The 26,133-nt window shown below is 41.1% G+C and overlaps 2 protein-coding genes across 2 annotated transcripts; both read left to right on the forward strand.

Annotated features, from left to right (window-relative positions):
• Positions 1–211: 211 nt before the first annotated feature.
• gpr78a (G protein-coupled receptor 78a) lies at positions 212–2,107 on the forward strand (the record flags this gene model as incomplete). The annotated part of the gene is made up of 3 exons (XM_079219838.1): positions 212–960; positions 1,160–1,273; positions 1,864–2,107. The coding sequence occupies exons 1-3, from the start codon at positions 287–289 to the stop codon at positions 2,105–2,107; spliced, it is 1,032 nt and encodes a 343-aa protein (XP_079075964.1). The 5' UTR covers positions 212–286.
• A 1,281-nt stretch (positions 2,108–3,388) lies between these two features.
• cpz (carboxypeptidase Z) lies at positions 3,389–10,926 on the forward strand (the record flags this gene model as incomplete). Its single annotated transcript, XM_079220240.1, has 13 exons — positions 3,389–3,482; positions 4,028–4,060; positions 4,543–4,594; positions 4,758–5,080; positions 5,185–5,400; positions 6,002–6,237; positions 7,613–7,774; positions 7,883–8,041; positions 8,211–8,346; positions 8,448–8,587; positions 8,904–9,003; positions 9,680–9,825; positions 10,057–10,926. The coding sequence occupies 13 exons, from the start codon at positions 3,389–3,391 to the stop codon at positions 10,258–10,260; spliced, it is 2,001 nt and encodes a 666-aa protein (XP_079076366.1). The 3' UTR covers positions 10,261–10,926.
• Between the last annotated feature and the right edge of the window lie 15,207 nt (positions 10,927–26,133).

Consider the following 26,133-nt stretch of genomic DNA (forward strand, 5'->3'; position numbering starts at 1 on the left):
AGACGGGAGAGTAATTGCTGGAGGAATTAAAAGATCATCAACACTAATTTAATCATTCGATATTTAAGGCAACGTATAGTGTATTTACAAGTTTAGCTCGTGCCACTGACTAACATCAGGGAGCCTTGTTTGGGCACATTTCAGCACTGGACAGCTCTCTCCGCGTGTCTCGAGCTCACAGCTGGTGGTGGGGGGTGGGGGGCGCGGGGGGCACAAGCAGAGAGCATGGCGGACTCCCCACGGAATCCTGACCACCACGACTGCTGCTAACGCCGAGCCTCGAGAGATGAGCATACCGGAGTTCCTCCTGGAAATGTCCATTGTGGTGACAGCTGTTGTCTCGTTGTTGACAAACCTGTCAGTGCTGCTATGTTTCACCCAGAGCGCAGAGTTAAGATCGCACGTGCCGGGCATCTTTATCCTAAACCTCTCCTTCTCCAACATCCTTCTCACCATCATCAACATGCCAGCCACTTTTGTTGGAGTGGTCGAAAGCGCAAAGCCCTTCGGGGACTTCTTCTGCCAAGCTGTCAGTTTTGCTGAGACTTTCCTCACCGCTAATGCGATGCTGAGCATGGCCGCGCTGAGCCTGGACAGGTGGGTCGCGGTGGTGTTCCCCCTGAGTTACGCCAGCAAGATGCGCTACAGGGACGCGTTTCTGATCGTGGTGTACTCCTGGATGCACTCTCTGACGTTCTCTCTCACCCAGCTGCTCATGGACTGGGGAGGTTACAGTCACACTTACGCCTCGTGCACCGTTCACCTGGACTGGGAGAAGAGGACGCAGCTGGCCGCCTATGCGACTTTCACGGTGCTGTTCCACTGCAGCAGCTTTGCGCTCTGCCTCCTCGTCCTGTGTTTCGCATACCTGAAGGTTTTGAAAGTGGCCAAGTCCCACTGCAAGAGGATAGATGTCATTACAGTGCAGGCTCTGCTCCTGCTGGTTGATATCCCCCCCAGGTAAGGTATACTGGAGATTTTGAGTGAGCCCATTAGGTATTTATTTTATTAAGTTCAACAGTCTGGGATGTTTCTGTTTTACTTGTTTCAATGAGGACTTAACTTGTTTTAGAATGCTGCACCCATTTTTTAATTAGTTTGTATTATTCGCAGTTATGTCAGGCATGAATTAATCTCTCTATGTCTGCATGTCTGTCAGTGTGAAGGAGAGGTGTCTAGCTGAGCAGAAGAAGAGGAGGCAGCGCGCCACTAAAAAAATTAGCATCTTCATTGGCACCTTCATCCTCTGCTTTTCACCCTATGTTATAACAAGGTAACAGCTTGTTCTGTCTCTCTTTTTTGTCACAGGCTCTATGTTGGTTGGTTAACTTCATGACTCATCGGTCTTAAGATGCTTATACAATAATGCCTGAATTAAATTATATATTCTAAACTATATTTCCTGTGTATCTAGTGTGCTACAATTTATATTGATTGTCCTTACAGTTTTATTGTGGTGAAACATCTGATCCATAGAGTCTGGCCTACACAATATGCTGGAACACCAGTATGCAATTTACATGGGGCCCTGCAATTTGACCTGAAGTTTCTAACATTTATTTAGAAACTAAATAAATAAATAGATTGGTTGAATCTGTGTTCAGAGTGATGTTTTTAGGTATTATATTGAGTTATCTTACAATATATAGGAGTGCCTTACTACAGCTTCAAGTGAAGTTCAATCATCAGCTCTCAGATTCAACCCAAATGCTTTTTTTTTCATTTGAGAAGAATAGTCACAAATATGAAATACAATCACATAGTTATGACATTTCATCTAATATTCATTACACTTTATCTTCTTTTTTTCTTTAAAGTGCATGACAGAAACATTGACTTTTTCTTCTTGTATTCCTCCTGCAGGTTAGTGGAGTTGTTGCCCTCTGTGCACATCCCCCGCTACTGGGGCATGACCACCAAATGTCTGTCCTATGCCAAAACCTCCAGCGACCCGTTTGTCTACTGTCTGCTGCGGCATCAGTACAGGAGGGTCCTAGTTAGTATCATCAGCCGGGTTCTGAGAAATAATCACGACACACTGGCTGTCCACAACGCGAGCAGCATGCTGGACACAATGGATGATAACTGCATTGCCAGAATCACCTGAGCTAGACGTGCAAGTATTTCAATGATTCAATACCATTCCTCCTCAGGGTTTCTGAAAAGCAGCAGCCCTCCAGATGGAAGGGAGTCAGTGCCTTACTCAAGGACATGTATGCAGGATATATACTCAATGAGATTATGCACTGGCCTCTGATGTGTGCCAAATGCCTCTTCAGCCTACAGACTGCTGCTACTTCAGGACTTGTCAGTTTGGCTGCTGCTGAGGCATTGCCAAGAACACACCTGAAGCCCAACACTATGTTCATTGCTATCATCACTGCAAATGCATGGTTAAAGAAACCCTCAATTTGTTATGTAGTGGTCATATTTTGGTGGAAAAACTTGAAGAAATATTCATTCTGATGACTGTGTTGAAGTTAATATTAAAGCTGTTGTTAATAAGGGACTTGTGTGACATGTAAAGTGTAAAAAAGAAGGTGTGAGGATGTATCATTGCAAAAACACAGATTGAAGAATAAACTATTCTGCCTCAGACACACACGTCCACTAAGTACATTACGATGATGTAGGTCATTCAAATTAGTTGTGTTGTTGCAGTTCTTCACAACTATTTTGTCTTGCGACCCTTAATCGTCTGAGCTGTGAGCTATTCAAACAAAGAGAGAGTGAATCATTTCAAGGATGTCTGACGAGAAAAGAAGAAGCAACAAAACTAAACAAAAGTAGAAGGACAAGTGTTAGCCTTTTTGTTATCTTTTTAATCATCTGGTGACCCTTATATCTAAATTATCTTTGGAACCACTGATGCATTCCTCTAATACACCCAATAAGATATGATCACTACAATAATAAAGCAGTGAGGACATGCGGTTTGAAGAGGGTTCACAGATTAATGGAGCAGAGATCTATTCTCGCATTGAACTGGTGAATAGGCTCAGCAGCTCTATTATGTCAAACAGACAGGCATGAACTTTCCACACATCCACCCCCACAAGCCACGTTTCTTCCTCATGCCCGCCCCCCAACACACACACACACACACACACACACACACACACACACACACACACACACACACGCACACACGCACACGCACACACGCACACAACTTTGTGCAGTGAAATATGATCGCTGGCAACGCACAGTAAGCCATAATCCTGGCTCGCCGCGCGTTTCTCCAGTCAGAGATGCTCCTCAGCTCAGACAAAGGAAGGAGGTTTCGTCGCTGTTCGTGGTGTTAATTATCATCCGGCCCAGAGAATCGAGAGGTTACGGCCTCAAACACACGCTGCCACATCACACACCGCCGTTGCTGCACTCCAACATGCATTTAGGACTTTTGGTGCTGTGTCTTTCCTGGACGAGAAGTTGTTGGAGCGCCCCGCAGCAGACCTGCCATCCAGGAGACGAATTTCTAGGTAAGGTTTCTGCAACTTAAAACAAATAGTTCATCGAGATCAGCGTTACACGACGCCAACGCGCGGTGGGCATGGGACTCATAACTTATGTTTGAAGGAGGAATATGGACGATTTAAGACGATGCTCCTAACCAATAAATAAAAACAGCTGATAGAGATCATATGCAGACCCCCAAACGTCACAACACCATGGTTTACATATTAACAATGACATGCTGTAGCTGCGAAGTAATCAATTATTAAAGTATTTTATTAAAGTTTATTCTCTAGTCTTTCGCAGCTTTGTTCCTTAAACAGTCAAAGTATAGTATATCTTAGTGTCGCTGTTATGTAGATTTCTTCATGACTTCATACTGTAGACGTATATGTCACCTTTTTTTTCTTTTTTTTTAAACATCAGCCTGGTCACAAACAGTGATAAAGCTGAAGCCTTGCTTCGGCTCGTCTCTTGCTTTTGAGAATGTCGCCTCCTAGCGTTTCATTCGTGACCCACTAATACTTTCATGCTTCCTCGTGTGTGTCGTTTGGCTTGTGTTCTCTCACAGGAAGATGCAGCAACAACGTGTTTGGAGATAAACGTAGGTGGCTAATTCATTTAACATGTAGAGCCTTACAATACATATATTTTATGTTGTTAGGTGCAGCAAGTGATAAGAGCTGTGTAGAGTATAATGTCAGAGTCCATGCACTTAGAAATGTTACCATATGTGCACTTAGATGAATTTCCAGGCCATGACTCCACCTTCAGGGCTGTAAAACCAAAGTGTTTGAAATTCCAAGTGCCACTGCAAGCTGCAACTTGCAAGAGCTCAACCTGTGGGGAGGGATTTATGGAGCTTCAACCCCCTTTTGAAACACCTGCTGTGTCCAGCAATTGTTTTAAATCATAGGGTTTCTTTAATATTCTTAACGATGTGAGAGATACATATCTTTCAGCACAAGCCCTACAATTAATTTGTCTATTTTGAAGCCAACAATAATGAAAGAAAAACATTGCTTTACTTACACATTATTTTAACAAATGTAGTTACTGACTTTCTCTGCCTTCTCTGTCCCACAGCTTCCTGTACAGAGCTCAACCTGGGCTACTGTAATGACATGGAGTACTCTAGGTGGGTGGTTGAGGTTGGTACTAATGTGGACAAGCCAATTTGTGAAAGCTAAAAACTAACCATACATACATGTTAAGCAATTGCTGTCATTCTTTTGATGTCTTTACAAACTGATTGTTAGTACCACGTGTAACACCTTGTGTTAAAAACGCTGCCGCTCCAGAACCATATTCCCCAACATCCTTGGCCACCGGAGTCGCGTGGACGCAGAGTCAGGGGCAGAATACCTCTTGTTGAGCGTCATCCACGGCCTGCTCAACGGGGAATGCTCCCCTGAGATACGCCTCCTCGGCTGCTCGGTTCTCGCCTCGCCCTGCCAGGATGACAAGATGATCAAACCCTGCCGCAGCACATGCGATGCTTTGAAGAGGGACTGTGCCCATGCCTTTGAAGCCATCGACATGGCCTGGCCCTACTTCCTAGACTGTGATCGTTTCTTTGCCAGTAAAGAGGAGGGCTGCTTTGACCCGCTGGCAGGGCTGAAAGGTAAAGGTTGTGCTGTTGTGTTGCACTGTTTGGACCATTTGAATCCTGTGAAACAAACAAAGCATCCTTCTCTCCTCCTCCAAATCCTGGTATCCCTCCTCCAGCCAGACAGGAGCTAGAAATGTCCAGCCTTTCACCTGAAGAACCGAGCACCATCATTCAGTTCACATACACCTCCAACGCCCAGATGTATAGCTTGCTGAAGAGAACAGCAGCCAAGTGCAGCCAAATCTCTCATGTCTATAGCATTGGGCGCAGCACAGAAGGCAGGGATCTGCTGGTTATTGAGTTCAGCAACAACCCCGGACAACACGAGCTATGTGAGTACGGAAGAGCAGTGTCAATTAATTGTGTTATAATGTTCATACAATATATGCAAATCATATAGAGTTAAAATATAAGCGTTCTCCAGAATTGCTGACTCCACTGTTACCTGCTTTTTGGTCACTTGGGAGCAGTTTTAACATTGTTCATTGTTTTGGTTTTACAGTCTGATACTTAACGGCTCTCATCAGCCTTGTTTCCTGTTGCAGCAAATCAGCTAAATAGTTCTGTTAAATGCTCCACTACCTCCCCAACACCAAACAGCAGACAGAGATTAGCTGGTTAGCATAGTGGAGCATTTAGCTGTTTAAGAGACAGGTATTTCCCTCAAGAGTTGATGGAAACCAAAATAGAGCTAAAAGAAGAGTGAATATTGGATGTACATCTATCAGATGGACACAAACATAACTCAAAATTAATGTTAATGCTAATGTGTCTGCTGGATGTGTAAGTAGGCAACTGTTTGCTAACACTTTCAAAAGGGATACTATGTCAATAGTGTGTTTACACCTCGTTCTGCTGCCCCACTGTGGACATACCAATTAATGCTGCTTTAAGAGTGACGTTTCTGTCTGTGCTTCTGTCTGTAAAACATAGTGGAGCCAGAGATCAAGCTGGTAGCCAACATGCATGGCAACGAGGTGCTGAGCCGCCAGCTGGTGATCTACCTGGCCCAGTACCTGTGTTCAGAGTACATTCTGGGGAACCAACGAATTCAGACCATCATCAACACCACCCGCATTCATATTCTGGCCTCCATGAATCCAGATGGCTATGAGCTGGCTGCCTCAGAGGTAGAGGATAACAGTGACCCGGAGCTCGCCAACCAGGAAGTAAATATTGTTAGCAGAAAAAAAGACAAACTGCCATTATCCGCTCTCTGTTCTGTCTGTTTGGCTTGAGGTGTGGAAGTGGAGGAATGAGGAATTCTGTAGATGGAGTTTTATATTTGCTTCTGCAGAGGGTTTTCACAACGTTGTTTGTGGGTTGTGAAATGGGACACCATTGAGCAGCACTATGACAGTGTTTGTTGTTCTTTTTTGTGAACATAGAGGCTGTCAATTTAAGAATATCTTGAAAAAGAGCACATTTTGCTTCATCATGGTATGCTGAAGGATAAAGAACAGACTGTGTACTACTCTAAGATTGATAAAGATGAGTTGTTAAGACTTGTTAGGCTACAACATTGCTAATTTCTTCATTTTGGTATTAAGATTGGTTGTAGAATACTCAAGCCTCTCAATTTCCACCAATCATGCGGTTTTCCACTAACCAGACAATTCAACACTGACTTTAGCAATTGGAGAAGTCCCCCTTCATTGTCCAAAACATTGAGACAGTGTGAGAAGCCTGAGCAAGTGGGACTTCTACATTGGCATCGCTTAATACTCTGTACGGCAATACTGACACAGCCTTTTGGTCAAAGTGTTGTGTATTTATTCACTAAAGTGCCGGGCCGTGTCACTGAGCCTCTAACCAGCTCTGCATGCTTATACAGTCAGCATATGTGTACGGATCTTGTGCATACTATATATATATATATATATGTAATATGTGTTGCAATTGATAATCTTCATCAATTGTCCATGTATGCAATATGCAATATAAGATGCACTGCGTAGCCGGATATCTTCATGGTTGGCTTACTACACACAGCTTTACTCCAAGAGAGGCATTTTATGTGCATGGGTCTTAACGATTCACAATATCCACGGTGCAGCATAATGCACATTTTATTAATATGATCACATTTTAGATGGATTATGGAGGCCAAACTACTTTGAATGTATTTATATTCTCTATACTGCAGTATATGAGTTAAAGTCATTTTTCAATTATACTTATCAAAGGAAAACTTGCACTGTACATGGCAACATACTCATATATGTTTATAATATGTAATAATATGCAACAGTTTGTCCCAAAACATCACTTTCATAGTTTGGATGGATATGAAGTAAATGCATGTTCTGTTCATCTCTAAAATGTATGAATAATGGTTTCCTCTTGCTTCTTTGCTACTTTTTCTCACGACGGATAAATGGTTTTGTCTCCATGTTAACAACAGAATTAACGATGATAGTCTAACAGGTCCCTTCCTTCCTCATATGTCCACTGCTCCCACTAATGTCTACACATCACCCTAAATAATGTCACACTCTCTGACACCTCGTAATACTCCTAGTTGTTTGAACCTAAATGTTTCAGGGTCACTTGTTGAATGGTTGGACCAATGGACGGACCAACGCCCAGAATATTGACCTCAACCGCAATTTTCCAGACCTGACCTCCATTTTCTACCGGAACCGCCGCAGCAGGCACTACCGCATCGACCACATCGCAATCCCTGACGCCTACTGGTTTGGCAAGGTAAGGGGATTGTTCATATTAATCACAATTACAGAGCGCTTAAATCAGTATATACAGTATTTCAGCCTGGGTCCCAAAACCGATCAGTCCTATTTTTTTGGGCTGTAGGTGGCACCAGAGACCTATGCAGTGATGAAGTGGATCAGATCCCTGCCCTTCGTTCAGTCCGCCAGCCTCCACGGAGGGGATCTGGTGATCTCCTATCCTTTCGACTTCTCTAGACACCCGCAGGAGGCGAGGATGTTCTCACCCACTCCTGATGAACAAGTAGGGAGGAAGGGTGGATGTCTCGCTTGATGGTTGCTGAAAAAGTGTTGTGCAGCTGGATTGTCATATTTCTTTTCTCACCACACACACACACACACACACACACACACACACACACACACACACACACACACACACACACACACACACACACACACACCATGCTCAGGTCCTCAAGCAGCTGGCTCGTACCTACGCAGACGCACACGCCACCATGTCGAACAATGACACAGAGAGGTGTGGAGCCTCCTTTTACCGAACTAGGGGCATCACCAATGGAGCATTGTGGTACAGTTTCGCTGGTGGTGAGATACACTTTTCAGACTACAGAGAGAACATACATTCAGGCTTTTCCCCCCTTCACATTGCTTCTGAAGTACTCATTATCCACATGTCTCCCTTGCAGGTATGTCAGACTTCAACTATTTGCACACAAATTGTCTGGAGATCACTGTGGAGCTCGGTTGTGACAAATTCCCATCAGAGGCTGAGCTTTACCCAGAATGGAAGAGGAACAAGGAAGCTCTGCTCAGTTTTATAGAGTCTGTAAGTGTGTTAAACTGGCTTGATGAACAACTTGTAAATGTGCATATTTTTATAATGCATTCTTTAATTGAATTGGCAGTGGATGAATACATATTTAACAATCAAAGTGTGAAATGAGACACACTTGTCAAGTAAAATTAGCTGAAACACTTGTAGTAATCAGGTAAGACCAGAAAAGACAGCAATGATGACATTCTCAACAATAAGTATATGATTTAATCATAAACAGTGCATGAAGGCCACATAAGCACTTGACCCAGGACAAAAGTACAAGGAAAATAATTTGGCTTTCCATTGTGCTCCATGTCCCTTACAGGTCCATCGAGGGATAAAGGGAGTAGTTCAGGATGTTGATGGAAATGGGATAAAAGGTGCAATTATCTCCGTCAGGGGGATGAGAAAAGATATCACCACAGGTAAACACAGTCCGACATTAATACACATTTCCAAGTTGGTATAACTTTGATGTTCATTGTTTTTGTGTTGCTGTGTAGCCTTTAGGAAGTTGGTGGTGATGGCTGTGAGGCATACTTTTAAAAGTTCACCTTCCATATTTAACAGTTTGAGTTTTTGAAGTATCTCAACAACTGTTGGATAGACCGCCATGAAACGTTGTACAGATATTCATGGTCTCCGTATGATGAATCCTAATGACTTCGGTGATTCTCTTACTTCACACCATGGAATAACAGTTGTGGTTTTAAGTGAAATGTTTCAACAACTATTGGATAGATTGCCATGAAACTTGTGTGTCCCCCACAGGATGAATTTATTAACTTTTCCTTTAGCACCATAATCAAATCATTGAATCGTAACATGTCCAATACTTTGTTTTTTGACTAATTACCTGCAAAAAGAATGACCTTTTCCTCATCCGCCTCAGCTGTTCAGTGTGTTCAGTGCTAATTAGCTCATTTTGTTTGCATGCTAAGCACACAGTTTAAAGCACTGCTGTGGCCAAGTTAATCCTCACAGAGCCGTTAGCCTGCCCGTAGACTTGTTTAAGAGCACAATCTCCCCTTTTGTTTCTCACACTTTGTACTGTGCTCTTCTTTCACTCGTTTGACCCCTCTCTGACATATTGCCCTCCAGCTGAAGATGGAGACTACTGGCGGCTGCTGAATCCCGGTACTCACATCCTGACAGCCACAGCCAAGGGTTATTCCAGAGTCAGTAAGAGGGTGTATCTGCCGCACAACATGAACAAGGCTGGACGTGTCGATTTTGTCTTAGAAAAGGTTGGATTTTTGTCTTCATTATCTTGTTCAACAAATTCCAGTCAAATATCCTTTGTTAACATTTCTTTCTGCCCATGCATGGCTTCGTTTTAGTTGAGATTTATTGTACCAGATTTAGCTACTCGCTCTTTTCCATCTGCAGTAACAAACATACAAGTTTAAAATACAATATTAATTGGACGGTCCTCCATTGTCTCTCCATCCTCACCATTTCCCTTGTCCTGCATACAGATTCCCATAGAGCCGGATATCGACGACCATCTCTTCCCTACAGTAGACACATGGGATCGATTCGACCCATACAACCAGTTTGAGCGCTACGGCGAGCCAGACGTAGGTGAGGGAGGGATAGAGCGGCAGGAAAAACCATGGTGGTGGACCTACTTCTCCCAGTCTGGCATCTCACCTCCAAACTGGCTGCTGCGAAGTGTCTGAACACATTACAGGACAATAAAGATCTGATTATACCGCTGCCAGACTGGTGATGGACGGTCCCACATCCAACTCGTGCTGTCAGAGGCGTCGATGTAGCAGGAGCTGTGGCACTAAAATCAGCAGTATAGGCCTACCTAAATAGGTTTCAGTGCTTTCTGGATGTGAATGTGTTTTTTTTCCCACTAGGCAAAAGATTTGATTCTGACCTGTAAGCCGGTTTTGGGCAATATTGCTTTGCAGCTGCATTTAACCTGTTTTAGGAAATATGTAACCACTGGGAAATAAAGGATGTATGTATTGTCTCAATTATGCAACTTTTAAAGATGTTCAGAGTGGAAAAATAATTGTAGGTCAAGGAACTAATTTGAATATAGTGACACTATTTCAAATGTGATGGCAGCGGCAAAAAGTGTCTTAAAACGTTTAGTTGGGTACACATTTCATGCAGTTTGTATCATTATTACATTCCACCGCTTATGTTTAAGCCACAGTTAATACATAATAATACATTATAAGAGCATAAGTGCAACAGTCAACATTCTCTGGACTCTAAACTGCACCACATATTGAGCAGTACATTTAAGCTTGGATTAGCAGCAATACTGTGCCAATTGTGAATAGTAGAACTTCTTGCTTTGTTTGTTCTTCACAAGCATTAAACATACATACATACATATGTGTGGCATACCTTCTTTATTTTGAATATTATTAAATTCAATTATTCCGTTACATGTGTTTTTTGAGTTCAAAACAAGCTCTACTTGTTGTACACCTCTCATCTCTAACCTATTTAAGAGGCAGTTGTTGCATTTCATCACCAGAGGGCACCAGAGAACATGTAATGACTGATTGTGCCAACTTTTTCAAGTCAATGATGAGTAACGTTAGTCTAATTAGTAAGTAAGTAATATATGGTTACGGACGTTTTTACTCGTTAAATCATGTATTTTTCTTTTTTCTTTACACACGCCATCTGGATGAATTGGTTTAATTTGTTGACTTGAAAGGTCTTTGCAGAATTTAAATCTCACTTGAAGGATCGAAGTGTAAGTTCTTAGAAATCACCAAAAAAGACAATTATCTGTGAGGGTCAAGCTGCTGCTGCTCGCCTCATTTCTGTGGAAATTTGCGGAAGAACACATAGCGCTCCGCAGCCCAGTTGCGTGCCGTATCCCTGCGCCCCCAGGTGCGTTTTCAGAGCCGTGATTGACACCAGTTTCTTTTTAGCTAACAACCGAGTTATTTCGCTAACAGGCTCTGCAGGCAAAACGTTTAACTGAAGTTGATGTGACTATATTCGTCTCATTGCACGCGACCTTTCTAACGCGAGAACAGTAGGCCAAGTTACTGAATTTAGGTTTCGTGCGAGAAAACAGATAACAACTAAGTTATCACATGTCTTTTCTTCAGCAGTCAGACTAAAGGTATGCTACTCTCAAGAGCTACATTTATAAAGGCACTTTCGTCGCATCACACGTTAGGAGGTATATTTTAAGGGCACTGTATGTGTCTCCCATACTAACTAGTTGATGTAGTCACCTGTGTAAAATAGTCTCTGCATATTCTACCTAGCTAGCAAGAAAACCAGCAGGACTATGGGTCTTTATTATGGAGGTCGAGCTGCATAGATGTCCCGCTCCACACATGAACGACCGTGCTATTTACACTCCCAAAAAAATAAAAGTGTGAGCAGTCCAAACAGGCAGCAATGATGTAGTTACACAGAATTAAGTCTATACTATCAAATCAAACCTGGACCAACTAATCAGCTCTAACGACCTGAGCCTGAAGTCCTGCATGTAAAGCACCTACAAACATCTTACAGTTATTACAGTTGACAATTATTAAGCACACAAATACAATAAAATGTGTGGTCATGTGCCCCATGAAGACAAGTAGGGTAATGATCCTGACATGCATACAATTAATCCACTGTTGCACTGGTCTGTAGTGTCTGTTTATTTAGGTCTATCCAGCGTAATCCATCTGCACCACCTCCTGCATCCTCCAGCTTACCTAAATTGTAACAGCCGGAGCGCAGGATGCACAGCAGTCTATCAATAATATCTGATGGGGACTGAATTGCGTGCAACCTCTCCTAACCTCACAGTCCATCTGCTATCTTTTTCTAAACTGTATTAAGCCAGAGCAGGATTCATGTCCATAATCTATCCCTTAATTAGTTGCAATATATAGAGACCTGCATAGTACAGTCTATATTATGCAATGCATACAGTTAACCAGGAAGCTAAAGTAGTTATTGAGCCTGTAAACTGGTCATATATATCATACATACTCGGTGCAGGTTTTATGATGATTATGAGCTTAATGCACGTCTGCTGCTGATGGAGAAACATCCTCATTACGAGACCATTCAACAGTGAACTAAATGTAATTTAACACAGATACTGTGGGCCACAACAGTAACTGTTAAATATTTAATTTGTGTTAATAAAAGTCACAAAGCTGGATGTAAACCTTAAATGTTATACATTGGAGGGCTTTACACTCTTAGTTGATTAGTTGAAAAATATGTTGTTATTGTCTCAAGATTTCTTTAGTTGTAGTTTTAGTTTAGTCATTTTTGAATGCTTTGTCATGCTGACTGACTTATTTCTAAGAAACGTATGAGTATATTTCTAATAAACACTGAATTAAAGTGGTGCTTTTGTGTGGTTCTTCATTGAGAAACTCAGTTTTATAGATCTGTCAATTAAATCAACTAGAATGTCTTCTACTAAACCACTAAACTGAAAGGTTAACTAGTAGATAAGTCATAGTAATGTATATCTGAAAGCCTACATTAACCTTTGGTCACCAGCAGATGTGTTCCCATATTATTAAAGCCGAACTGTGAAAGTGCGAATCTCAAGGATTTTGAAAGCCATGCTGGAAGTAATTCAAGTTTTAAGTGGAAAAACCTTATCCACTGATAAGTCGTTTGATAAATACTCACATTTTCTTTGAACCTTTTTACCCTTTATTACAGGGAGTTGAAGAGCGGATACATGCGGAACATGCAGTCACAGATATGTACGTCCTGTTCACCTTTAAACTCCAGAACAAGGTATCACATGAACACACAACAGAGTAAAATACTCAATCAGCTTTTTACTAGAAGCGATGGTATCCTCCATCAACTCACAGCGTTGTACCTAGTTTGGAACAGATTTGGTTATTTCACTTGAGAGATTTTTTAGTTTTTATCTGAGCTGTTTTTCTACTGGTTTGAAGTGGTTGGGGCTAAGTACGTGTAATGTCTTGCTTGAAAATTGCTTCTGTAGCTGTGCCTATGGTGTGTGAATGTTACTTAGTCATGATGGGCAGGTGGTACCTTGCATGGTAGCTCATCCCATCAGTGTATGAATGGGTGTGAATGGATGAATGATGTCATGTAGTCTTAAAGCGTTTTGAGTGGTCGGAATAAAAAAGCGATATACATACATTTACCAATGTCACATACTTCCATGCAACAATAAGGATTGAGAAACATCAAAATCTGATGACGTGGTGGGTGTTTCCGGATGTTGCCAGGCCACTCTCAATCAAATCAGAGTGGTAAACTCTTCATGAATAATAACCAAGTGGCAACCTTCTGGGAAATGAAGCCAATTTAGAAGCTGCAGTTCCTCAAATGGCCATTGAGGCTGACTCCGAAAGTGATCCGTCCCCATAGACTCACAAATAAAATGCCCAAATCTACAGCAAAAATAAGCATGTTTACGTCCGTGTACGCAGAAGATTGCAAGATTGATCTCAATGAGACTTTCCAAATAAATACGATTTAAATTCATGTTAAACAAGCCATGTTATATTGTCTCATAAAACTTTAACAGCGTTCTTCTTGCCCCGTCAACGAACTCCTCTGCTACTAATATTATAGTCAGAACAACATGAACAGTTATGATGCATTTGTAGGTTTTCTTTTGGAAAAGGCCATTTTTGAATCATGCTATAATTATCTTCTTTCCAAGGCAGTGTGTTCCCAGATGTCTCCTCCTTATGTTCCTGGAGTGAGTTTCCATCTGGCAGACTTCTACTGAGGTTTCTGCCTTTTTCTTTCAATCTCTCTCTCTCTCTCTCTCTCTCTCTCTCTCTCTCTCTCTCTCTCTCTCTCGCTCTCTCTTTGTGTTTCCCCCTCTCTCTGTCCTCCCCAATGCACTTTGTAGTCACTTTCAATCTGACTGCATCAGTTTCTCTAACATAACCCATTTAACACTGCGCACATAAAATGCAAATGCCAAACCACTTTGCTCTGAACTTCCTCCATCCTTCTCTGTTTCTCTCTGTGCCTCTCTGTGTCGGTCTGTCTTTCATTCCTGTAGCTATCTAGCTTGCTATGCCCCAGGAGTAGAGGCCTGCTCAATGTGGCAGAGATGATTTGTTTGCTTTGCAATTATTTTCCGTCAGTGGAGACAAATGGATTCATAGTGCATAGATAAACCAACACAGACAGAGCCGTAGCGATGAATGCAGTGGAACAGACTAATATGTACTGTGCAAAGACAAAGATAGAGAACATGGAGCACCTTGGCTAACGAATAGATAGCTTTGTAAAAAGCATCTCAGTAACATTAGCCCTTGTTTTCCATATATCTCCTAAAAATATAATGTAGTTTATCAACATAATGAGTATTATTATTAGAATATAAGTGTTTTCTTTATTTGACGCGTCACAAATAAATAATTATTTATTAAATTAATATGGTGCTTTAACATCATATCAGATAGATGTTCATGGTTTGCAAGAGTTGATATCTCCGGACCTCTCAGGATGGTTGTATGATATCAGAACTGTTCCTGTGAGGGTTAAACATATTGTGCTAAGACAATACAACACAATATGCAATACATTTAGGTTCAATTACCTTGAATGCAGACTTTGACTTAAGTGAAAAAACTGACCATTTTTGTTGACTTTTTCAGGCACAATTTTTTTTATCTAACCGTTTTATTTTGAATGTGGATTTCCCAGACATAATACAATGAATGCCAATGTAAACACTATTTACAAGTTGGAAACTGGAAATGATGGTAGCTTTAGTTTGACATGATTGCAGCATTAGATGACTCAAAGCACTTGGTTCAACTTTATGATCTGGATTAAATACTAAAAAATGCATTACTGACTTGGAGCACAAAGTTTACTTTTCTGGTTTCAGCTGAAACCACGATTTTCCCTTACCTTAACCAGCGTCTTTTAGTAGCCTAAACATACACACAATTCCTGTCTACAGTACTTACATCCTGTGTTTTGTGTACCCAGCACCCGTCCTGAGGCAGAGCTCAGATCTCCACCATATTTAGATTTCCTCCTGTATAGACTGCAATTATATCAGAAGCATTTTTCACTCAAGCACGTCTCAAGCAAAAGATCTGCCTTCATTTTATCTATGCAGCCGTCTGCACAAGCATCTGAAGTTCAGACTGTTTAACACTTCCTCTGAACAGAAAACGGTCAGTTCAGTTCCTGTTTAGCTGTTAGCCTAAAAGCCACAGGACTAAGCTAACAAGCTCTCATCCCACCGACATGAAAAGATGTTCTCTGTTGTAGTCTGTAGTTTGTCATTTGCTGAGCTAAATATACACACATATATTGATATACATAGATTGTCTTACTTTGGCCTGCAAATCAAGAGAGGGAACATGTTTAACCCGCAGTGGAAACAAGAGTCCAAACTGAAGCAGTTGTTGATCAATGACTGGCCAGTTAAGAGAAGTGAGGAGGGAGCAGTCAATGTATGTATAAAACTGTCAATGAAATATGTTGAAAAAAACAGATTTCAGAGTTCCTTGAGCCTTGAGAAATGAGCGGAAAAAAAAAAAATTAGGCTGATGGATCCAACAGTATCTGAGCCATGAACAGACAGACACAGAGATGCACACGCACACAGGCACAAACATGCACACAACTGAATACATAATGGGGGAGGAAGCAATACATGGTTCTTTTGATCGTACTAATAAACGATAGTGAGTACCACGTGCAATTTTTCAAACAAAGTTTGGTGGGCTGATAGAACATGTAGTTAGAGGGCAGAATGGAGGTGAAGGGTCTCCCCATTTGCCCCCAACGTGTGATGGACACAACTGGGCTGCAGATTTTGTTCTGTCTCTGTTGAACTTTCAAACTATCCACAGTAAAAGAGATTAACCTTTTCCTCCCAGCTCGCGTCTCCTTGAGTTTTCCTTCTCATGCTTTCTGTCTTGCTTTCCTCTTTATGACCCCATCTCCCCTTTTCCAGTGTCTCTGTTGACTATCCCTTGTCCTATCTCCCACCCCTCCCCTTGCCTCCCCTTTCCTCTCTCCTCCCTCCCTTTATACGAAGGGCAGGTTCAGGGGTCACCAATTACTCAGAGCGGGCTGAGAAAGTTGTATGGGCTCTGCCCTCGGGGCTGCCATGTTGCATTACCATCATGGAGATTGCAGGTACGCAGCAGCCACTGGCTGCCGGCACAACAACCACAACCTCGGCCCCAGCACCGGACCGTATAGACGCTCAAACCCTTCTCATGCCTGAGCGGCTGGCTGGCTCCGAGTCAGCCCCCCTCTCTTACTGACCTGCTGGGCAGAACTAATATGTATGTCTAGACTTCCTGGGAACTCCTCTACCTGAGAATACACAGCTGCACAGTGTGTGTGAGGATTGTTCAGATACTTTTTTACCAACAGGTATATTTTGTACTGTACTTTTGTCACACCTTCAAGAAATTCTTCTTTTGACTTTTGTGGCCGCATTCAAAAAACACAGCCATTGCTGTGAAAAAAAAATAAGAGCGAGCCTCAAGGTGAAGTATATTTGTGCATATTATCAGACAGGCAGTCTGCACGCTGTTTTTATTAAATCAAATAATCTGAATCTGATATTCTGAATGAGTGCAGGGGTGGGAACTTCTATTCTTTTACGGGAATACTTGAGGAAAATAATTTGAAACCAGGCCAGAAGACGGTTGGAATAGCTTGCCATAATAACTGGAAGCAGACGGATTTATTGGCTGGAAGTGGCCACATCTTGAAGTTTTGTCATCACTATAAGGTTATCAGTGTAGCCAGGAGCTAGGCTAGCTCTTGTCTCCCTTCTTGCCATCTTTATGCTAAGCTAGCAGTCTCCCGACTGTAGCTTTACATTCGAAAAAGGAGACACGACTGGTATTGCTCTTTCTTAACTATTGCTTTAATTGCCTCTTGGAAATCAAACAAGAATCTTCCTTTAACAGCATTAAGTTGCATTCTCTGAAAAGCCCAAACTTAAGTTCATCTGTTAAAACACCACCACAATTGTTCTGCCTGCTTTGTGTCCACGCTTATTACCTTTGCCAGACATATAGGATTGTACAGTTCACAATGCATGGCTATACATTAAATAACAATCAATTATCTGAGGTTATCCCAGCAGATATTAACATAAAAATAGTCCCGGACCATTTTACAGGTGGAATAGACATCCTGCTTCAGCACTGTCCTCATGTCCTGACTGTTAAATCCGTCTGTATTAACGACGCTCTCTGTGTTGCACCTTTTAAGAGATGTGATAGATGGTAAAGATGTTTAGTTTAGCGCTCTCTTTCCTTCCTGCTCGGCCTCCAGGCCGTTCACCATCAGCCCACCAGCAACCATGCAGCCTTTTCAACACTTTGTTCAACCTGCGTGCTGCCTGTGTGCTGCCTCTGCAAAAAATAAAGAAAAACATTTGGATTGTAGGACTCTTGATCCAGACATTTCCAACAGTGAAGACCTGATTCACTTATCTTTTCAGAACCCCATCAGAACTGATTTTCAGGCTCAGGCAGAGGCCCATCCCAGCACTGTTTAGGCCAGAGCCAACAGAAGCTGTTCAGCCAGTTGGAGTTTAAATGGCTCCTGAATAGAGAATCCAAGAGTCTGATTCAGTGTGCTCAGCCAAACCCTCTGTAATTGCAAAAACAGCACTTGGTGCACTAATAATGGGTGCGTGTCATCTCCAATCCCCTGTCCGCCTGTCTGTCCATGCCACAGAGGCAGCAATTACAGACTCGGGCCTTCCCCTGGACGTGCACACAGTAAAGGCAGAGGAACAGTAGACTGTGTGTATGTGTGTGTGGGGGCGGTCGGTTAAGGGGTGCATGATTAACTGAATGAGGTGTATGTATGCTTCTCTGTGTGTGTGAGGACACTGGAGAGGGAAATGCAGACTTTAGACAAGGCTCAATTTAAGAAGTGAGCAGATATTCCTATTTAGCCGGTCAACGGTACTGTGAACATAAATTATCCCAAAGTTTGAAACTGTTAAATAAGCGTATAATCTGCAGCTGGAAACTCTGATTAGTTGTCATTTGCTGAAACTACTACTGCATTTTAGTTTTTTTCCCCCATGTTTTTCCCAATTCACTGTACTTTTTGCTGTATCCTGAGATGACATACACAATAAGAAAAATATTATAACAGTGTGAATTAAAACATCCAAGGGCTTAGAAACATGAATGTATCCATTTTCTCCTTGAAGTTGAAACCTCCTTTTTTTCACTGTCTAACTGAGTGTGATAACTAAGACCTTGTGTGAGCAGCACACAGTTGGACACTCTTAGTCACTTCCTTTACTAAACACGCTCATGGCTACCCATCCATGACTCCCACAATGGCCATCACGAGGATTTACTAAAACATCAACTGATCTTTCCTGTTACGCTGCTATTGTTTTATTTGATTTTCTCTGCAGAGGCATGACGAACTGGTGTCATGGCAGACAATGGAACTGTGTCTGGGTCTGACCCCAAAACTAATTTGCCAGTTTAAGCTCTTTTAACAAGTGGCAGTTTCACTAGTACTCAGTTTGTTTACCCCTCGTTCTGCTTTCCCTCTATTTGTTGTCATTTCATTTTCTTTCTTTTTTGTGCAACGAGCTGTAAATGAGCAGGAGGAGAACATTGAAAAGAAAATATTTTAGGGCCTTTTCCTTTGTCTGCTTTCACATACCTTTCTCATATCCTATCTGGCTTTTTGGAAGTTTAAGATTGTGTCTTTAGATTCTTCACATCCTAGAACAATCTAGATGCATGACTCTTAACATTCCAGTATTGTGTAATCAGTTCTCGAATGAGTAGCCTTGTTTTCCTTCCTGACTTTTATTTCTCATGATTTGTTATACGACAGGATCTGCTTTTGATTTGGTTGGAGTGTTGTTGCCATAGAACTGTACCACAACAACAAGTGTCTGGTTGCTGATGGGGTCAGAGGTCGGGCCAGAGTAGCCGTGAGCAGCGACAATGCGTGTGAAATTGGACACAGCTCTGCACCATTTGTGTGTGATTATGTCGATTTCCTAGGGCAACTTGTGTCGGCACCTTCTCACAGACAGATAGCACACACAACGTGGGAATCTATGATGGGGTCAGGATTTAAAATAATTGACAATATTGCATATATATATATATATAGATATCTATATCTATATCTATATCTATATATAGACTTAGCTTTTAGAGATTATTAGGGCTGTAATGGTAAATCAAATTCATAATTTAATAAATTGTTACGAGGTCACCATTCAGTATGTTATCAGTACAGCGCAGAAAACAGAATATAAGATTTCTTTACTTTGAAAATGTGAACGCTAAACAGTGGTCACAGGCGATTCATGCTGTTAAGATTAAAGTCCTCAGACATCTGGATTTGTTCAGTCAGTAATCTAAAAGAGAACAAGGACAGTGTGTTTGTGTTAGTCCAATTTGAATACGTAACTATGCGCACAGGAATGAACATGAGGCTCAAATGCCACTCTGAGTTGCATACAGCACTTCTATGATGTTGGTCATCGTTTTAATGAGCGCTTGAACACTGTGGGCAGAAGGACTTTACCTCACTCTAACTACCACTGGCAATGGAAACACCAAGTGGTACCCCGCAAATGAGTTTGTGTGTTTGAGGCCGCCATTTCCTGTTCCCTGACAACATCAGCATATATAGCTTTAAATGTCACTATAATCTTCCTCCGTTTTTACTATCATTTACTCTGAATGATTTAGGAATAGAGTTCCCTCCTTTTTTACACTTTCCAAATCAATAATGATAAAGAGGTTCCACGGACGTTTTAAAAAATCGTACATGTTATTTCTAGGGTCTAAGACAGTCTAGAAATATTAGTATACATTAACTGCTCCCTCACAAATTCAACAACTGGAATGCTAAAACTCAAATGTGTGTGATGTCTTCAAGTCTTATGGATGTTCTCTGAGTATATCGGTACATTTTCTGTTTCCCAAATGAGAACACTGAGATGGAATAAAGCTTATTTGGTTATAAAAAAGGAAATGCACATTCTGTGGGTGCATAAAACCGGTCTCCCATTCATCACCTATGGAGCGACTCCTGACGTTATATTTGATAGCACAAGTTTGATACTCACTTTTCTGTTTTTGAAAGAGAGTGTAGCTCATGTTCATAGATATTGATGTAACTTTCCTTGGCCACAGAAATAACACATTGGGATTCCTAATTTAGGTTGTATTCCCCTTAACTGTATAACGATGGTTTAGCTAAAAGTCAACAGCTGATAGCTGCCGTAGCTTTTCTGGGTGGAGTTCTTGTGTTATTGGTCCACACCGCACACCAGCACAGTCTTACTAGTATAGCCGTTAAAGTTTTCTATTTACACATCCAGCAGACACGGAGCAACATTATCATTTACGGCACCTGAGGAATTTAACTCTAATATTAGTTCCTCTTTAGCTTTGTTTTGGTTTTCACCAACTCCAGAGAAAAGATACTTGGCTCTTTCGATCACTAAATGCTTCACTTTGTTAACCATTCAGTTTTTAATTGTGTTTGGTGCTGGTCAGCACGCGATTAGTTTTTCAGAGCTTTTTTGCTGAAAACTGCAGCTTGTTGCTGCTGTAAAAGGGCTTCAGCAAAATCTGGGTGCCATACAAACAAAACAACTACATGTGGCAAAACATAATTTATAGAGCTGCAGAGTTGAACAATAATTCTGTCATCCCTTCAAGTGATCCCTTTCACACTACAATAAGCTGTCAAATCCATTGTTTTTATAGAACAAAATGTTGATTTGTGGAGCTTTAACAGGTCATAGTCTGTATTTAAACAAGTTTTGAACCCAGCGTACTGTTTTGAAGGATAAGGGACAAATTCACGAGGCATTACATCCCCAACAGACAGGCTGGCCTTTAACTGCTCTGAGGATGGTGTAGGAAACACATGAATGCAAATATACACTTGCACAATACCTGTTCAGTACATGAACACACACACACACACACACGCACCCACCACACACACACACACACACACACACACACACACACACACACACACACACACACACACACACACACACACACACACACACACACTTAGTTTTCCAAATTTGTTGTAGCTGCTTCTCTTGCAATAAAAGGCCCTAAAGCCACATGGCCAATAAAACAAATATAAATGCGGAGGATACAGACTTATGGAAAGCTCTATTTTTTATTATTAGTCATTATGATTCAGGGGAGAAGTCAGCAAAGTTAATGAAGAGAAGAGACAAATGTGAAACGACATGGTGACTATTATGTGCTTCTTTGAAAACTAAATTGAGATCAAACTTAAGATGCATTTGGAAAAGGCTTTACTATGGAGGTACAATTATTTGGTTGTTTGCTCAGCTAAGGAATTTATTTTATTTTCCTTACAGACATCTGAAATGTCCTCGTGGATGGGAACTCGGAAGATTCACTTAAAAGATATTTTTGAGTATGTCAGATTCACTGTCTGATTTATGTTAAATTGGGGTGACAAAGTCAAATGCAGGAGTTGAAATGTCATTCAAAATAAAGGTCAGGAATTTCAGTACATATTTTCATTTCATAATAGACCACACAGTGTATATACATAACTCAGATATCTATTTTGTTTTTATCCTTACAGAGAGTGCTCTGAAATGACCCTTGCATCATTCAGGTAAAAACATTTTTAATTTATTTTTTATCTCCCATCTTTTCGTCAACCTCCAATCCTTTTAGTTTTTGTGGAAAGTAGTGAAGTAAAATGCAATTCAATTAGGTGGTTGTTACCCCGAGGCCTCTTCTGTTCCTTCTCTTCCTGCTGCAGCTTAAGTCCATCTCCTTCTCTATTCCTTATGCAAGGTTGAGAAGTAGACCATGCAATATTGTTATTATTTCACATGTCTACTCAACAGTAGATCCGGGCGGGCTCAGTGGGGAAGAAGGGGAAAAAAGCAGCCCAAACGGAGAACAATATGCAGTTATGTACTATAAATGAAAGAACAATTTAATAAATTCACTTTTAATGGGGTTAAACGGGAAGTAAATCACAAAATGAATATAGTGGCTAATGTGATCAATCACAGTTCTTTGAATGGGGTTTGTGAATTGAGAATGAAACCATTAAAAAAACAGATACATATTTAATAATGTCCAATCTGCAGCTTTATGGTTCCATTGTTCTATAAAAGGAGTTCAATAAGAGACAGCAAATAAATATCAGCTCCACTCACCCTCACTTCAAACTGTATTGTACTGAATAACATCTAAACTGGTGGAAGACTTTGACAGGCCATGATAACTCCTTGAATAGACACTAAGATCAGTGGCCTTGCTCTCACTGAAGCCAAGCTTTGTTGGTCATGTTTCCTTCAAGGAGAGACAAGAAAAAAAAACAGAAAAACACTTAAAAAGTCAGTGAGGAAAAGAGAGAATGAGGAAAAGCCCTGAAGGCAAATGGCAGGGAACATCAGTGCCGTTAGACGGAGCTACTTTAGCTGTCATGCAAGAGTATGTGAATGCACCAGTGAACGCACACAGTCAGCATCACTGAACACACACAGAAAGCCATGGTGATGATGATGATGCAGTGCTGCTTCTTCCGTTTTGACTAGATGATTGAACATTTAGTTCAGTCGTCTAGTTGTTTTTATCCAATCAGTATGAAACATTCCTTAAAACCATAACAGCAAAAATGGAATTACTTTAAAAAATGCAGAATAAAACCTGCAGTTAAGCTTATTTTAAAGCTTAACTTATCTTAGCTTAAATCTACAAAATTGATCAAATGCTTTATTTATTTACAGTATTGTTTTTTTTTTTAATCATCAGCTTTTAACCCTTACCATTTCCTGCATTAGCTATTACTGTTGGAAAAGCGACTCACTCACTTCAAAGCCATTCAATCTGCTGTGTAGTTAGAAGTCAACCGGCAAGTCAAACCAAGTGGCGTAAACTCTCCAGAGATATTTGGTTTGTCAGAGCTGATTAGACCCAGGGAGGCGTAAGCAGACACTCTGGGATAACACGTGGTGGCGTTGAGTTGAGCCGTTGGCCTCAGCCTGTTTACTGGCCGATGTGTTAGGACAGGGAGAATGAAGCGGAGAACTCGTACGGATGGAGATGATGATGGTTGATTTCTCTCACACAAGTCTCCCTCTCTTCTCATGACACGTTCTATTTGATTTCTCCGCCAAATCATATTGTCTGGTAATTGTGTTTGCTTGTGCAAGCATGCATGAATCTCTTAATTTAATTGTGTGTGTGTACACAACATTTACTATAATGGCTGTATGTTTCAGACACTCGTTTGCATGTTACAATGTATGTTACATACAGCAAGAGAGAGAGGGAGCGTTACTATATGTCTGTGGTTATGTGTGTTGCAGAAAAACACTGGAGCTTTTTGTCACAGCTCATCACACCGTAAGATCACACAACACGATGTGACAGTGCACAGTGCAGCTCAGCAAGTGGCGCTGGGATTTTAATTGATGTTAAAACCACAAGGTACTCAGAGAGAGAGATTGAAAGAAAAAGGCAGACCTAATATTTAAGTTATGCAAATGTGTATGGAAAAAAGATGCTGCCATGCATAGAGCACAATGTGTGTTTAATTAAAGGGAAAGGGGGATCCTCTTGGGATTGTTAGATTTTTATTCAGACATGAAGGTTTCAATGCCTTTTCATTACATCATCAAACTGCCAGGGACGGCCTGGTATGCCAGTTATATTTAATAAGAAGAAGAAGAACAAAGTGCAACATGTTCACCATGAATTAAAGCAAAGTATTGAAAATGATGCCAAATTATTCTTAAACTACAAAACATGTAAAACCTTTAATCTGCAGATGGATCTAGACCTGCATCAAAATACTGTACACGTAGTGACTCACAATCACGGGCACGTGCCAGATGTATTTGCCATTTAGGTGCAGTTCAAGAGAAAATTACAACAATGCTGTACCTAGCAATGTGTTTGGAGAAGTTTTTTAATAATGTCTTGAGCTGCACCTCTGGGTGTTAGATACATCTCACTAACAAACAAACAAATGGAAGAGAAAACTTTGGTTGAAGTAATGTGATATCTAATATCTAGCTATATGGAGTATAGCAACAAAAAACAAACAGTTGCAGTTATTGACAAATTAAAGATTTATGTTGAATTTGTATTGAAGATTAAGGAAACAGGTTAATGTGCTCAAACAACTGCTATGTTGTATGCTGAAGAAAAGCAGCAACATTAAGCTTGTGTCCATACACTTCACCCTTTTTCTCCTTGTCCCCTTCCACCTCCAAACTAGTTAAAACCAAATCCTCTGCATATGACCCTCCTTAGTCTTGTATTGGACCAAAGTGATCCTCTGTTAGCTCAGGGCATTGAGCACATTACATGATGATGAATCTCTCACACTGAGTTAAGTCATTTGGATAGGAAATACAGAGGTGCACTGGGGGAAATTAGCGTAGCTTTAGCTTAGAGTGCCACGGTTTAGCCTGGCGGGGCCATTGAAAAAGGCAACTTTCAGCTGACAACAAAGCTAATATTAGCTTAGCATTAGCGTTAGCAAACAGGGGGCTTAATCAGGCCGCTGGGCTGTCAGAACGTATAACCCCATGCTTCCAAGAGTCCCTTTGGAGTTATAATCCTGGGTCTCGGCAGGCGATGACCTCATGGGCTGGACTGGTGCCTGTGGGAGGATTGGTGAAACGGTGTGTGTCTAGCAGGCCACTCACTGAGATTTGTGTGTGTGCGTGTGTGTTCTTTATGGCTGATTGTGTTATTGAGGCATACGACACAGAGAGACTCTACTGTCAATGGCGAGTTGAACTTTGCAAGCATGCACAGGAATGGAAATCCAGCTGTTTTGTTTGGGCATTTTGTGCTGTATCTCATGGAGATGTAGTGTGTGGAGGCCCCAGGATATGAGAGCAATGATATTTCAATTGTCTCCGTGCCACATTGCATTAACAGTGTGCGTTGTTTTTCCTCATGGCTACGAGATAATTGAAAAGGTTAACCTGTCAGTTTTATCTTATGTTATTTGTCTTTCCTCAGACTAAACTAGTCGTTAAGGACATCTGTGACTGGCAAGATGGCACACTCACTCAAGTCTACTGTGACCAAAAGGCCATCTTGTACTTAGAAGTGATGACTGTGCTGCCAATAATCCAGATGTGATGTTATCGGGAGCACAGCTATGCAAACCTCCAGCAGCGAGAGAAGAAAACATACTTTCTATCAATTACTGTAAATGTATTTGTAATTGCACTTAAACTGCATCAGCGAAGACAAATGGATCACTGGCAATTTACTGTATGTTGCCTGCTTTTTCTCTTGAACATCATTATCTCCTAGAATGATAATTCAAACATGCCTATAGCCCCTTTACGACAGGCTAGAGGGGCTTTAGGGTTAGAATAACTCTTCACACAGAAAGATTTGGAAATTGAAAGTCAGTTGACTGAGTCAATGCACACAGATTTATCTCTCTCTCACACACACACACGCACACCCACACATACATCATATATATATATATATATATATATATATATATATATATATATATATATATATATATATATATATATACATATATATATATATATATAT

This window comes from Taurulus bubalis (genome assembly GCF_910589615.1).
Source record: "Taurulus bubalis genome assembly, chromosome: 6".
NCBI classification, from domain to species: Eukaryota; Metazoa; Chordata; class Actinopteri; order Perciformes; family Cottidae; genus Taurulus; species Taurulus bubalis.